Source organism: Coturnix japonica, chromosome 4, assembly GCF_054131305.1.
Source record: "Coturnix japonica strain WE chromosome 4, WE-NBRP24, whole genome shotgun sequence".
NCBI classification, from domain to species: Eukaryota; Metazoa; Chordata; class Aves; order Galliformes; family Phasianidae; genus Coturnix; species Coturnix japonica.
In genome coordinates this window covers 25,381,280-25,396,767 of record NC_140666.1, presented here as the reverse complement: position 1 = coordinate 25,396,767, position 15,488 = coordinate 25,381,280, and the positions used below count along the sequence as shown (strand labels likewise).

The 15,488-nt window shown below is 39.9% G+C and overlaps 1 protein-coding gene across 3 annotated transcripts in view; it reads left to right on the top strand.

Annotated features, from left to right (window-relative positions):
- AFF2 (ALF transcription elongation factor 2) overlaps positions 1-15,008 on the top strand; it is a 327,396-nt gene extending 312,388 nt beyond the window's left edge. For all 3 annotated transcript variants that reach the window (XM_085544766.1, XM_085544768.1, XM_085544767.1), the window contains exons 20-21: positions 2,493-2,707; positions 7,311-15,008. In XM_085544766.1, coding sequence (XP_085400892.1) covers positions 2,493-2,707; positions 7,311-7,432 — 337 coding nt within the window. In that variant the 3' untranslated portion in view covers positions 7,433-15,008. The remainder of the gene's footprint in view (positions 1-2,492; positions 2,708-7,310) is intronic.
- Positions 15,009-15,488: the final 480 nt, after the last annotated feature.

Genomic DNA, 15,488 nt, shown 5'->3' with positions numbered 1-15,488 from the left:
TAAAACTGCGAGGGCACTTAGTCAGCCAATTATCAGAGGCTCTGTATTAGTACTCTCACCTGAAACATGAAACCAGAGTAATGCAGTTATGGTCTGCTGTTCAGTGAAGGTTTGTTGCCACTACAACCTTGCCTATAGCTTGTGACAACTATTGCCATCTGGCACATGCTTTCTATTGCTCCTTTATTCTGGCCACACATATAGATAGAACAAAGGAGGAGGACTTGACCTTTAATTCCTTCTTTGTTTGAGTAGGCTGAATTCTAGGTGAAAATCATTTTTGCTAATGGGCTCTTCCTAGTGATTCATGAGGAAAAATGGCTGTTAGTCATTCCTGAGCAACCACATAAGTAAGCAAAATAATACAGCTGTAGAGGGGCTCAAAAAGAATTGAAATTTTCATACAGATTTTATTCTGAATCAGTGCAAATCCAGAAATTCCATCATTTGGCTTTAAGGAAAATACTGGCTTAGATATATTGGAATATTGTAGGGTGTGGCTCTGGGCCTGATGCTGACACTGGGAGCATGCCTTCTGCTTTCCACAGAGCTTCTGGCTCTACAGTTTCTTCTTATTCTTCTGCACTTTTCTATCACATGGGAAAAGAAGCCACATACCACATAGGAGTGACCAAACACCATCAGGATGTGGCACCACTGAAGGCAGATCAGTGGTCAGGTTCAAGAGGAGGAGACATCAGGATATTCTTAAATCTGTTTTTTAACGAAGCAAAATTTACGTATTGCCATGAAACATTGTCTGGCTCAGGATTTCAAACTAGCAAAAATCTCAGCCTGTTTACTGGAATTTCTGGCCACTTTTCTTTGAAAGGATTTTGAACCTCTATGAAGTTGGCCTGAGTTCCAGGCTGGCAATGAAACAAGTTTTCCCTTGTTTCATTACAGAAATGTTTCCCACCTCTAGCAACACAAAACACAAAATAGAGAGCTTTAATAGACTCACCACAGTAATAACGGCTGTGCACAACAGGGTAAATCCAATGAACAATGTGCTTTATTTGGCAGAAGTGCGTCAGCTTGTTGTAAGTTGCTCTAACAAAATATTCCCAGTCTCCTCAGATTCTTGTGATTTTTAACTGCTCCCAGGCCTAAGTGACTATCGTTCAGTTCTTCTATGTATTAAAGATACTGTGGCATGTCAAGTAACCAGGATGCTTTGAGACTTAAAGCATTTGTGCCGTAGGACATGCTCAATCCATAACACATAAGCTGTGTAAAAAGCTACTGGCTGCTGAATTAGCTTGTTCTCTAGCTCTGGAAAAAGGATGTATCATATCTTGAGGAGTCTGTTGTTCAGCACTGGGAATGGCAGGGCACTGCCAGAAAATCTGCAGCAGGAACTGTCACCATTAACGCTTATTAGCCCAGTGCTGCGCCTGCAGGGTGTCAGCACAGCAGGTCTGTGCCTGAGTTTCATGGGTAGGGTCGTTGTTGGTGGGTCATAAAGCTGAGGAACCTTTCCACCCTGGGGTTCGGATCAGGCCCGTAGCAAGTCTGAGTGAGCTGTGTGCTGTTGTACATCAGTGGCTGCAGCTCTAGAGAGGGACTATAGCATCCCCTCTCATAGTGTTTGGGGGTCTTTGCTTCATGAACAGAGCAGCAGGAGCATCTTGACCCTGCATTTCATATGCTCCACAGTAAATCAAATGCATTTGTTTAGGTAAGTGCTTCCAAGTGGATGCAAGAGGAGAGATTTTTGGAACCCTTGATCTTCTTTGCTGAAACCAATTTTCAAAGAGAATAACTGAATGTGAGCATTCAGACCTGTACAGCTCTTGAGCTTGCTGTGCCGACCTCCATGCTGCCTGCAGCCAGTAGGCGATTCCTAATCACTGGTGTCGGAATTAAAGGAAAATCTATATAGAACATTAATACTGCTCTAAGTAGGTAACTTAAAACACAGCTCTTTATCAACCTGTGCGGGTGAACAGTAGGCAATTAGAACCAAATTTCCATAGTCTTAAAGAATCCTATAGAGATATTCATAATCCTGCAGTAACCCCAGCTCCTAATGCTGCTTTGCAGGGTGCTTTTAAGACTCACATTTTACTTATTGTGGTAACTGCGTTTGGAGCAAACTGTCATTGTGGTTTCCACAAAATGCTTTAATAATTGGCTGATACTGCACATTGAGTGTTTTCTAACTGCCATAGCAGCTTTTGGCAGCAGGTAGAAAAATCACTGCAGTTATGAGATATTTCTTTCTCTGAAAGACTGCTCTATTTTTAGGATAGGCATGTGTGTGTTTTGCTGTGTTTTGTTGTTTTTTTTTTAATAACACATTCATTTGTAGGAATATTTAAATTCCTTTTTAGTTTCAAACAGTCCCAGTTTATGAGCTCCCCTCTCTCATAAAACCAGGAGATACTGTCACATGTTCTTGCCTCGCTGGGGTGCAGAGGTGGTTTTTCAAGTGCATTTAGGATGGTAATATGCACAAAGGGGACTCACTCTCCCTTTCTCTCTTACAGGAGCACAGAAACACCGTCGCCCATGTCCCTGAGTCCATCCCCTGTCGGCTCTGCTGGAGGCAGCACAGGCACCACTGGCTCCTGCTCAGCAGGGACCATCACCATCCCTCAGCGTATCCACCACATGGCTGCCAGCCACGTCAACATCACCAACAATGTTCTGCGAAGCTACGAGCACTGGGACATGGCTGACAAGCTGACTAAGGAGAATAAAGGTGCCTCACACACTTCTTCCTTGTCCTCTCTGGCTTATCTGCTTTAGCATGCTTTCTGTTCTCATAGGTCTTATTTGGAGTTGGACCCAGAGCCACCACATCTAAGAACACAACTGTGACAGCTTGAGCAAATAAATAGACCAAATCTGCTTGCTGGTCACTGTAGCCAAGGCGTATCTTCTCTTGTCAAGCACAGAGGAGAGATGTGTAACAGGCTGAATGTGGGGTTATCAGAGCAGCTGGCAAATAATTTAACAAACATAAGCCCCAAGTGATGAGAGCCTTTGAGTCTGCAAATTCGTTCACAGTTTCAGCTTCTCCTAGAGCACTGAGGTTATTTTCAGACTGCTCTGTCAACTGGTTTAAGACTATTAAAATGCTGGTTGGGATAGTAAGCAAACATAAGATGTTATATTTATGCAGGGAGTGTGGTTAGGACATGCCTACTAAAAAACACAACCTTGGTTCTCCTATTTTGGATTGCAAATCCACTTGCTTATTCCTGACATCAAAATGTAAGTCTTTGTTACTGTTATTTCAAAAGAGTTTTACCAAGCAGTTTGAAATTAGGTTATATTGAGTATAGAAGAGTTGCAGAGGTGTAACTAAAGGATGGATTTGTCCTATTATTGGCCATCTGTGAGCTGGCCCATGATAACATAATTATTCAGATTCCAGCCATGGGCTTACACAGATCACTGACAAAGCTTTCTTTCACACTGGAGGTGCAGAGCCTAACTAGGAAATATTCTCATCATGAATTGGCTTGTTCTCTTAAATAATACCGGGATTTCAGATGGCTGGCTTCCCCTGACAAACGAGCTTGCTGTATGCACTTTGATCCTAGTCCCATTAATGTCAGTGGCAAATTTCCACTGAGTTAGAGAAACCAAGCTTGAGATTTATAGGTTTTTATGTCTGAATGGTGGGTCATAATGATCTATCCCTGGGTGAGGATAGAAGTTCTGTCCAGTCCTTCCTACTGCTTCTTGCCTTTGTTTGCACTGGTTAATTTAGTAGCGTTTTGGATTTTTTCCATATTTACAGCCATTTTCACAAAGTATGAAAGTGATTCCCTGTCAAATGTACTGCATATTATTATAGTGGGAATGCAGAAGGATGCTCTGATAGGAGAAGGATGGTGATAGTCTTGTAATTAGCCCTGTGCATTGTGGAGTTGTTAAATGTTCTGCTTGGTATTCAGTCAAAATAGATCAGGCATTCAGCCAACAGACAGAAAATGTACCCAGCCACTTCTGTTACCAGTCCTAGAGCTGGATGAGAAAAAACCTGCTGACTCTTTCTGCTTTTCTCCCTCCACACTCTTCTTTGTTCTCCTTTTGATTTACAGTCAGACAGGCCCAATTCTGCAAAGCTGTATAGAAGTAATCTTTATTCAGATGAGCAGTCCCTTGACTTCAGTGGGACTGGATGCATAAATAAGAGTTTCTCACATGGACAAGATATCTAGGGTTGTGCCCTGTTCCTTCATATCTTGTTTCACAAACTGCAGCCTTGCTACAGTGAATGGAAAGTTCATGTTACTTCAAATTTCATTTAAATGTTATAATACATTGTAGATAGATCTGAGTTTCATGTGCTATCATGTCTGTCTTTACATTTTATCTGAAAAGATATCTCATTTCTAATTAAATACTAGATTTAAAGTTGCATGTTTAAACACAATAAAAATATATGAGAACTGCTATGATAGGCTTATTTATCACATGACAAGTTTCATTTGGAGAGGGTTATGTCTAAGACATTATTAAACTAGAATTATTATAGAACTTGGTGAACTCTACCTGTAATAATATTTAGTACTTGTCACCTGCATCTCTCACGTCATTCAAAACCCCAATATCTTGCTGGCTGAGATAGGACTCACCTGTTATCACATTGCTATAAGTAATCCACCTTTTCCAGGTGGACCAGATGTTGTCATGCACAAGCTCTGGTTCACTGGCCTGGGGACTGAGTGCTGAACATGTCTCATGAAAGCAAATAGGACAGGTGCAAACCTCAGACTCTACCTTGAGGCCCAAGTAAAGAACGAGCCTCTTGATGTCTGATTTAGGGGTATTTGGTCAGTCAGTTCATCTTAAGAAAAAGGAAAAAAAGAAAAGAAAAAGTGATCTCTTATTTCCTGGAAGCAAGAGCTGTCCTTCCCCCTCAGTGCCCTCCAAAAAAAAGAGGGGGGAAGGAGGAAGGGCGGGAGGGAATGGAAGAGGAGAGGGGAAAAAAAAAGGGGGGGGGGGGGGGGGGGGGATTTAAATGGAAAATGAATCTTCTGTCAAAAAACAGATCTAGTCACTTTTTTTTTTCTTTGTGGTCAGCTCTCATTGTTTCTGTTGTCTTCTGAATCGCAGGGGCTGTCTTGCCCAAGGACATGTCCCTGATGAGCTAACATAGTTCAAATAAAAATGTGGCCCCATCATTGTAACATATAATAGCCTTTACTTCTGGGTCTTACTGCTGTCATAGATGTTTCTGTTATGTCCATGCAGACACAAGAGATCTCTGCCACGTTATAGGAGCTTTGAAGCTTCCCCATGTGCATGGCTGTCATCTTAGGTTTTGTGTTCTTCTAAATATGCCACACTCCCAGTCTGGACTTGACTCATGTCCAGCTGGCTCAGAGCAGGAGGTAGAAGCCTTTTGTCAGCTTGACAAAAGATGTACCATTAAAATAAAAAAGCATAGCAAGAGGAAGAGCAGCAGAGCTGTGACCTGCCAAGCCAATCTGGTTTGAAAAGAAAAGCGGAAACAATCTGCTGCGTACCTCTGGTTGAATTTCCCCATGTTCATGGAGCTTAGAATGTGTGGGAAAATAGATGGCATTTGTTATGAAACCTGTGTCTGCAGGCAAAATGACAGACTTCCCCAAGCCAACCCATGTTCTTGTTTATGGTGGCTCACTGAGAGAGTTTTTCACCATTCACACCATCAAATTCTCATCTGACTTTACCAAATGAGATATTTTTTTGAAGCTTCCAAAGATAGGAGCACATCATGTCTACAGTAGAAAACAGTCAGCTCTAAAGTGATGAAGGCCTGCTCTTTCACATATGAGTTTAATAAGTGGCTTCAGTGCTTATAGCTTTTTTTGAGAAATATTTTGAAATTGTCAAATCAAAATAAAGCTTTAAGGTGAATCCTCAGTGTTTAAAATTATTATTATTTATTTGAGCCTAGAATGAGGTAACTAGAATGCAAGACAGTAGGTTTTTTCACTCCTGATTTTATTGATTTCACACTGGAGGAGGGGAATAAAAGACAGAAGAGAGAAGATGAACAGTAACTGCAAGCTGCAGCATCTTTACTCAACTGGTGATAGCTCTAAGCTTTCATTATATGCTTGCCTCCAGCCAAATCACTTTGTGCTGTGATAGTACCGTAGTTTTCACACTAACCAGGGTCAGGCTATCAATACTTGGATAGAAAACCTCAAAGCAGCACTTACTTGCTGAAGAAAATATTGATAATGGTTTTGTAACTGGCATCTACACTCCAGACCAGCAGCCAATAAAGTGTTAGTTGGCTGCGTGCCTCACACTGGATTTTAGATAGGGTGAGAATGCAAGTTCTGAGCCATTGTTGTGATTGTTGGTTGTTATCTGACTCTGTAAGGCCTTTAACTGAGACTAGGCTCCCACTCTCCTAAATATAGTGTAAACATTCCATGTGTGGAATTGCCTGTGCCCCAGTGAGCAAAATTCTGTGAAACGATAGAAGGCACAATTCAATTCTCCATTGAAAGCAGTTTGGAAGTGTCTGTTGACCATAAAAGGATTAGCTTTTCACCTAGAAATCATCCAGCACACGGCATACTTTGTTCTCACAACCTATGTGTTCTTTCTACCTGGGGCTCTCTGTTGGGTGATTTCCTGATAACCCTTCCCGACATCAAATCCCAGGGTCTCAGTCCATCTTGTCTTTCCCCTTGGAGGCACCCATCTCCTACTTGCTTTTTTTCTTCCCTGTTTCTTATCTCCTCTTCCTCTTCCCTTTCCACTCCAAACACATCCTCTGGAATCTGGCAATGTGACAGAATAAGCAAATGGCCGAAACCAGTGCAATGGAAGAAGCAGAAGTAGAAGGCTAGGAGAAAGAGTAAAAAGGTTTTATAAGGTTCAGACTAGATCTTCATGCCCAGAAGAAGGTGCAGTGGGAAAAAGAAGTACTGAAGTTTATTGTCCACTATTTAAATCACACACTCAGCAAGCCTAGGCTAGACTTAAAAAACTGAAACTGAAGATGTTGTTCTGTGTGACATAGTTTAGTGGGAAATATTGTTGATAAGTGGCTGGTTGGACTGGGTGATCTCAGAGCATTTTTCCAACCTTGGTGATTCTATGATTCTGAGCTCACTATAGTAAGCAGTCATACCACGCTGGGGTTTGCTTCCAGCATAGAGAGTTCAACTGGACCTAATTTATATGTTTCTTGCCTTTGTTTAGTTATTTCCTGCTCATGTACTAATGTGCACAAGATCATAGGAACACACAAAGTACACTGCTGCTCCTGCATGTGAAATTATGATAATCCACACATTTCTGTATTATTGCCCAAAACAATAACTTCTGTTTCCTGTGTGTTGCAGAATTCTTTGTAGACCTGGACTCAGTGATGGGACCCTTAACACAACACAGCAGTATGACCAATCTGGTTCGTTATGTTCGCCAAGGACTCCACTGGCTCCACATTGAGGCTCATTTGTTGTAGTGACTGCTGCCCTGCTCATAACATCCCCATTCTTCTACCTCTACCAGCGCACAGACGATCACTGGTGGAACTCCACTCATTTCTGGAAATTTATTCATGTAACTTCATTTTTATTGCATTTTTTAATATCCTATCTATTGGAAGTAGAAGTCATCGTAAATGGAACTTATGACTCAAGAGCAGTATGTGTTGTACCATCTAATCATTTTCGACAATTTTCTATGCCTTGTGTCTCCTGGATCCTGCCATCCTTATGTGCTTTATGGAACGGTACATTCCCTGCAGTATTGTTTTAAGTCCATGCTGCCTTGAAGTGAAAACAAAAAAGCACTTTGAAAAGATATGGATTCCTGAGAAATAGTACAAAGCGTCTTAAATATTTGAGGGTATATATGAGAAGTCCCTTCTGAAATAAATTAGTAGAACTTATAGCTATTCACTCAAAATCATCTTCTGAGCCTGTACCAAGCTTTTTGCCACTTATTTCTGGCTTTATTACCTTACACAGTACATTACTAAAGTTTCATACTTCCAATAGGCTTAATCTCCAGAAGAAAATCTTGAATATCTTACAGGTACATAATGTAAGATCACCAAAGGTGTTAAGAGGTAAAAGGTTGAAGGAATGCCTCATTAAAGAAAGATGACACACTATGCAATGAGGTTTTGATATTCCATTCTACCTATTTGTTGTTGGCTTAATAATTTCAGAACGCAGCACAATTTATTGCAGTTTTTAGGCAATTTCAAAATATTAGCTTTCATAGTCTCCTCTGCCATTCCTATACTAAATCTGTGAATTTTCTTTCAGTTTTACTGTTAGTCTCAAACAAATACTCATCCAAGATTTTTCTTCACAGAACAATCTCTTCTTGCATAGTGAGACACAGTGAAAGCAGATTTTAATGGGAACGCTACATTCTAAGCATTGATATTGTATGTAAAATTCCATTAGTAAGTGTATGCAGATTCCTCATGAAACTCTTTGGAAGTTTAAGTAACCAACTGCTGTTGAACCAATGTAATTCCATGTGGCATCAATCTACACCTGTTTTGTTCATTTCAGAGCATTAGGAACGAATGGTATTACTTACCTTGCTATCATGAAAACAGTGATAAATTAAATAAAATCAACGGATTTATCCAAAAGCAATATAACATTTGTTTAATAATGGCCATGAATACTTCAGTCAAATTACTTATTTCCAAGCTCTGCATCTATTTACCCATGCTGTCATGTTTCAGACCATTTTTTCTAATGCGTGAATAATAATGAGACAATTCAGATAGAATTCCAAAGCAATTGTGAATAAATTACACCATTTCACATTTGCTCTTTCCTCTTCTTTTTTTTTTTTTTTCCTCCTGTTATAAACTGCACTGCTCTTCTGGTGCCACTGCAAGAAGCGCCGGTGCATGAAACAAAACAAAATGAATTTATATCAATAATTCACAAGACTTTAAATGGTCTCATCTCATTCTTGATGTAACGCCTGCATACCTTACTGAACTGTAAATTCCATTTCTGTAAACAGAAGATGCTCATAGCAATGTAAATATTATTCTGTCTCATCTCATTGAAATAATACAATATGTGTTTAAATGCCATCCAGGTATTAGTTAGTTGCAATTACCTTCTGCTATATAATCCTGTATGGTGAGTTATTGGATTCTACTCACTGGGTTGCGACCAGATAAATAGGACAAATTTGCATTTAAAAGGTTCAGACTGTTATGGTTTTTAGAGCAGGCCTTGGATATTTGCAATAAGAGCAGTTTAAGGACTCTGCCCAGCGCACATTTAAGACAGACGGTACTGTAGCTGTTGTGTATTAGTTGCCTGTAATGCTACCTTTTCTTAAAAGTCAGTAATTGCTATTTTTTTATTTTTTTTTTTCCATAAGGCTGTGTTGTAAACATAGTCAAGGTGCGTCATTAGAGAAATCATCCAGTTTAGAGTTGGTTGGCTGCAAAGGACATTGGCAGAACATGCACATCCTGTCTTATCTACACATTCCTGTTCCTGAAGCGGTCAATACTCTCTTATCTGTTCTTGGAAGGTTTCGGTAACACGGCTGAAACATGAATCCGACAGCATTTGTCACGCTGATTCTAGCCACAGCAGCTAAAGAATAAAACCACAGTGGTGGAAACAATTCAGAAATGTAGAATAAAAGCATTGGGTTTTTAAAAACAATTCCAGTATTATTATTTTTTTAACAGATGAAGCAGTGTTGAGGTGGTTTTATCAAAAGCCAGAGTTTTCCATTCACTTTGCAAGATCTTGCTGATGAGATCCAGCCTAATTGAGTGCATTGTCATCCCCCATTCCTTTAATGTAGACTGAAACCCTAGACTGACATGAATTTATGAAGGCTGTGTCTTGAAACACAACTTGAAATACAATCTTTAAGCACAAGACTGTTCAAAGTGTTGGCTGCAGTCACTCAGTGAAGACAGCGTGTTATCTTTCTCCTGTTGCTCGCAGTAAACAGACTCCTATCTCTAAATGTACCTCATGTACAATCTTTTGCTTAAACAGCTTAAGGAATTATCCCACCTGATTTTGCTTCCTGTGACTACGTTTGAAATGTATGCTGAATCAATGGCATGATTATATTAAGTCCAGCAGTCAAGCCTAGGATCACAAGCCAACTTACTATTTAGCAGTCTTGTTTCAAAAGCAGCTTAGAAACAAATTAAATATGGAGAGTGAATTACCTTCTTATCCTTGGGGATGATGCTTCTTTTGAGTTAGTTATTAAGGATTATTGCACTTTTACATGCACTGTGTTCATCTCATTTCAAATGCCAACATGTCATCTTTGTGGAATCGTTTTACCCCTTGAAATATTATTTCCAGTGGAGTTAATCAAACAAACTTGTTTGTTTGTTGCAATCCACAGGGAAGCTGTGTGTGTTGGGCATTTTCTATGTCTGTTCTTAACATTGCCCACTTCAGACATTCAAAGTCATGAACCAAGCACCAAAAATCACGAGATTGACTTCAAATCATGGCTTTAAAAAAAATAATAATAAATTGTTGCTGTTCATACATTGTCTTATGGATAACAAGCTTTGATGCTGATTTCAATACCCTTTTTCAGGCATTTTTCAATCATGCTGAGGGCCAGAAATGACCTATTCGTTTTTAATAGCGATAAACTGAGGCAATGATATAATCTCTTGATTTCTGCAGCTGGACTGCAAGAAGGAAACCAAGCTTCATAAAAAATGGCCGGAGCTGACAAGACTGTCATTTGTGTGCCGTGCTTCAGGAGTTTTGCACAATATCCGTAGCTCAGCTGTGAAAGGAGAATGCAAGTGAAGGGCTAACTGCAAGCATTTCAGTACTCCATCAGTACACAGTCTGATGGTAGCAAAGTCCTAAATGCTCAAGTGAGACATTTACATAGCACTTAACCTCTATGTCAAGAGCTGTAGCAGGTCTTAAATGAATAATTTGACAGTGTGCAGGCACAATGTCCTGCTTGGATTGCAGTGACTATCTCTAGCTATATGATGATCTGTGCTGAGAAACAATGGTCCAGGAGAGCAGGGCTTGAAGGGAAAACCTGAGATATATCCTGTATGGGTCATCTACCTCGACCATCTCCACGGTCACTGATTTCAGCCTTGCTCCGTTGGCTTCTTTGGAAGGACAAATCACACTTTTCACTATATAAAATAAACAGCATAAATAGTTCATGCTTGATAGATGGCTTTGGCCTGGTAATTGGCTATTTTATTTTATTTTATTTTATTTTATTTTATTTTATTTTATTGTCTCTCTGATTTAGCTTAGTGCCTTTGTGTTGACAGTGTTGATGGCAGCCTTCCTGGCTTGCTTCGTTTAGCTTCATTTTGTGTCTTTTTGTATGATCTTTGGACTTTGAATTATTTAAATAGCCTCTCCATTAATATACTGTCTCACTTGTAGATGGTCTCCTTTGAAAAAGGAGAGATCTGTTGATTTCCATGGTGTGCATTTTGTAAAGAATAAGGTTCAAGATCAATATTCCTCCTAAAGAAGCAAAATCTGAGAAATTGGAATCTGGGCCTTAATTTCTATGCTCTGATTTTATGATGTTATTCCATCATAATGGAATGATGTTCTTGTAATCGTTTAGATCTGGTGTTAAGTTTTTAGGTACTTTGGAACAGATGTTTGCATTACATTTTCATTAGAATTCAGTGATTTCTGAATCCAATGATTAGTTTTGTGAATGCAGTTTAAAATATTTGGTTAAAAAAATGGGGCCTGTAAAGGATTCTGATTTAGGTATTATTAGGCTTCTTTGTGTTGAGCTCAGAAGAAACTGCTACACACAGTACTGAAATGTGTACGTGTGTGTGTGTGCACATATCTGTGGATTTGGATGTGGATTTGTAACAAAGTTCTGTAGTCATTACTTCATAACTCAGAAAAATGATGTGAAAGCCTTAAAAAGGAAACACCTTTATGGGTGTAGTGTGGTGGTAGGATTGTTAATGTTTTCTTCTGTTGTTGTTGTATAGCCCTATTAGCATCTGTTGTCTCCTTGCAAGCAATGGAGGTATGACAGAAAGTAGCAGTTCTGTCTTGGTTCATTGTCAGTTCTAAAGGCGTTGTCAACTTAATTCCTCTGCAACAGGCCAGTGTCTTCAACTTTTAAGAAAGGAAAAATATTTCAGAGTTCACCAAAGAGGATTAATTTGCCATTCTGAACCAAGTGTAGAAGTGTCAGTACGTGGTAGACCTGCAAGCAAGGCATCAATGCAAAGTGCCTTTGCCTTGCACAGCATCTCTGTGACCTTGGCAGCGTGCATTGGGAGTGATACAGAGGTGACATAGATGAGAAACTGTCCTCATGACATCTTCCAGCTTTACATACTGTTTCGTAAATATAAAACAAACAAGTCATGTTAATGTTGAGAGGGCTTAATTTCTTGAATACTTCTGTGCTTCTGTGTTAGAATCAGACCGTTGGTCACAGCAATGCATGCAGACATTCTGTACTGTCTAATGATTTATAGAGTAATATATATTTCACTAGATATGATTTATCACTTGGTATTTCATAGCCTACAGGTAAAGACTAAAAGCCAGTTAGACTCTCCTTCACTATGAAACCTTCCTGCTAGTGAACGGGAAATGTTTCTGCCTGAATTACAGAGCAGTTGTCATCTCTACAATACTATGTTCCAGCCTTCCTCCAGTGCTTTTGGTAGCTTTACTTTTGCTATTCTGTTAAAAATATATATACATTGTCTGATTTTGTCTTCCATGATCAGTGATTCTGATCATCTCATGTCAGCTTAACCCATAGTGGTAGCTGTTGAAGTCAGAAGATGCTGAGTTCAAATCTCGTACAGCCAGCAGGATCCCACGGCTCTGCGGATAGAACTGAAAGCAAATTCAGATGCAGATGAGTTATTGTATAACACTGATGTCAAATGAGAATCAAACTTGGCCATGTCTGGAGTTACTGCAACAGAAACTCTGGAAAGATAAGCTGTGCTCAGAATCACAGGGTATACATCAACATCTCAGGCAATTCATTGATGCTGTAATTTTAGCAGGTAATAGTAAAGACATGAAAAGTGGTTTAAAGGAACTGGGACAAGTTTGTGTGGGCTGACACTACCAATTTAACACATGCATGCTTCTGTGGAAAGGGGATTCATTACTGTTGATATGTCCTGCAAGATAAGTTATGCCATGGTATCATACAAAGTCTGAATATGATGCTATCCAATCCAGCTCCTTAATCTGTATCAGGGTGCCACCACATGTCACAGAGAGACAGTGCTTGTCACTGCCTTGAATTAAACCATTTTCCTTTGCCACTTCCTCGAGGACCAAGGGTGGGAAGCCCACAGTCTGCTTAAGTAGAGCTGTACATGTTCAGTGCTCTACAGAGGCAGCAGGAAAGGTGTAACCTGCTGCAGGCTGCAGCACAGCATGCTGCCTTGGGCACTCAGGTTGTTTGCTTGGGGTCATCAGACTATGGCTGTGAGCTGCATGGTCCCACAAGCACTGCCCATGGTGTCAGTGTGCAGGAGACATGGTGACACCAGTGCCATGCCCAACAGGACAGTGGGACCCCAGTCACAGTGCCTGGGCACTGGACAAGCTGTGGCTCTGCCTTGCTTTTGGACCTTTTGGTCTTGGTCCTCAGTAGCTGTTGAAGAGATTTGGATCTGTGAGCTTCCTTTTACCTGCTCTGTGTGTAGAAACAGCAAACAAGTTAACAGAAGTGGTGCGTGCACTAACATCATATAATTATGGCAATATTTACTGTGAGCCAGATTGCAATTTATATTGTAGTCTCCAAAGGAGTGCTTGTGCTTAGAGGGCCCTATCTGAGCCCCACTGATGCTGTGGTATTAGCCATGTGACCAGATGATACAGCTGTTTGAGACTTGTTTTCTTCTTTAATTTCCACTGAGTTCCCCTCTATGCAAGCTCTGTAACCCCTCTGTGATAGATAAGAATTTGCACATCTGTGTGAGCATCACCCTGTTGTAATTCCATTGAAATTCATCAAGTAGAGATATTCCTAATTTCTACTCGGTTGTTTCCTTCTCTGGGTTAGAAGGAAATTCAAATTCCAAATGGAATTTCATTGTTTTAATGGATAACGGTAACTAAAAGGGACCAAACTTTGAGCTAAGTAAACGTGAAGGAACTTGGCTTCATTTGTGGAATTCATTGGACCAAATTCTGCTGTTGTATGGCAATCATACAAGTCTCATTGAGCTTTGAGCACTGTTTATTGAAGAAGAAGCTGGCAATAAAAATAGTGTAGCATTACCAGAGTTAAGGTTATTGTACCAGAATGTAAATTGCATTAAACCAATTAGTTCAATGGAATTACACCCATTTGTGTTCTGGCTGAGCTCTCACCCAATGAAATTCTCTGGACTGGTGCTAGAATAGCTGCAAGCAGACTCCCTCTTCATCCAGACTTTATGTTGACACAGCCCTTGCTCAGGGAAAGCACCTATGACTTCTGTGACAGTTAATGTGGAGTCACGAACTTGAAGAAGCTTTGACCTACTGGCAGAAGGCATTTACCCTTGAAATTATGAGTGAAGTGCATAGGGAATAACAACAAACATGCTTTACTTATGAAAGTGGTAGAGTACAAGCTCCTCAACTGGTGCAAATTGATATAAGAATACTGATTTCAGTGGAGTTAATCCAATATGCACACAGTGATGAGCAAACCCTTTAACCCCAGTCTAATTTTTGCCAATATGTCTCTATGCAGATAAACTCCCATAGCTTTTATCATCATGCCTTTTTACTGATCATGCCAATGAAATGATTAATGTACCATAATCGTTGCCTGGAAGGAAATAATGTACTTTGCAAAGCTATGCAGTACGGAGCACATCATAAAACTGCTTTAGACCACACAGTCTGGAAAAGCTTATCAGAAATAAATATCAGAAAGCAGGGTAGCTCTTTATCTGATGTTGATTACGCTTTCTCTCTGCACTTCCACCACCAAGGTTTTTAACATACAGAGTGAGTGAACCATAGCTGGATATTTCTGATGACTGGGCCAAAGCTTCAGCTGATGTGCTTGTGAGTAGATCCATAGATGTCAGTGCTGATTTACACCAGCTGAAAAACTAGTCCTTTCCCTTTTTGTACTGTGCTATGTGCCCTAATGCATCCTTATAAATACATACTGAAGCTGAGCATATGTTGAATTGTTCTGACTGAATACCAGATAATCCCTGCTAAGAGAATTGAAGGGTAATTTCTGCATGCCATCTAGACTTCCATATGCTTTTATTTTTCTTTAACTAAAAGTATGTTGCAATTTAATTACCCCTGAATTTAAATATCTACTAGTCTCAGCATTAACTTGCATTGAAAAAAATGGTAACTAAATTCAAATGTGTTATAAATGCTCTTGGACTAGAGATAGAATCTGTTACTTTCATTCAAAGGCAGTGCAGGAGGATCAAGTGCTTTTTCTAAGCCAAATTGATTTTGTACACGCAAAAGTCATGGCAAATGTTTATCTAGGCTCAATTCTGCCATTCTTCTCCTGAGCAT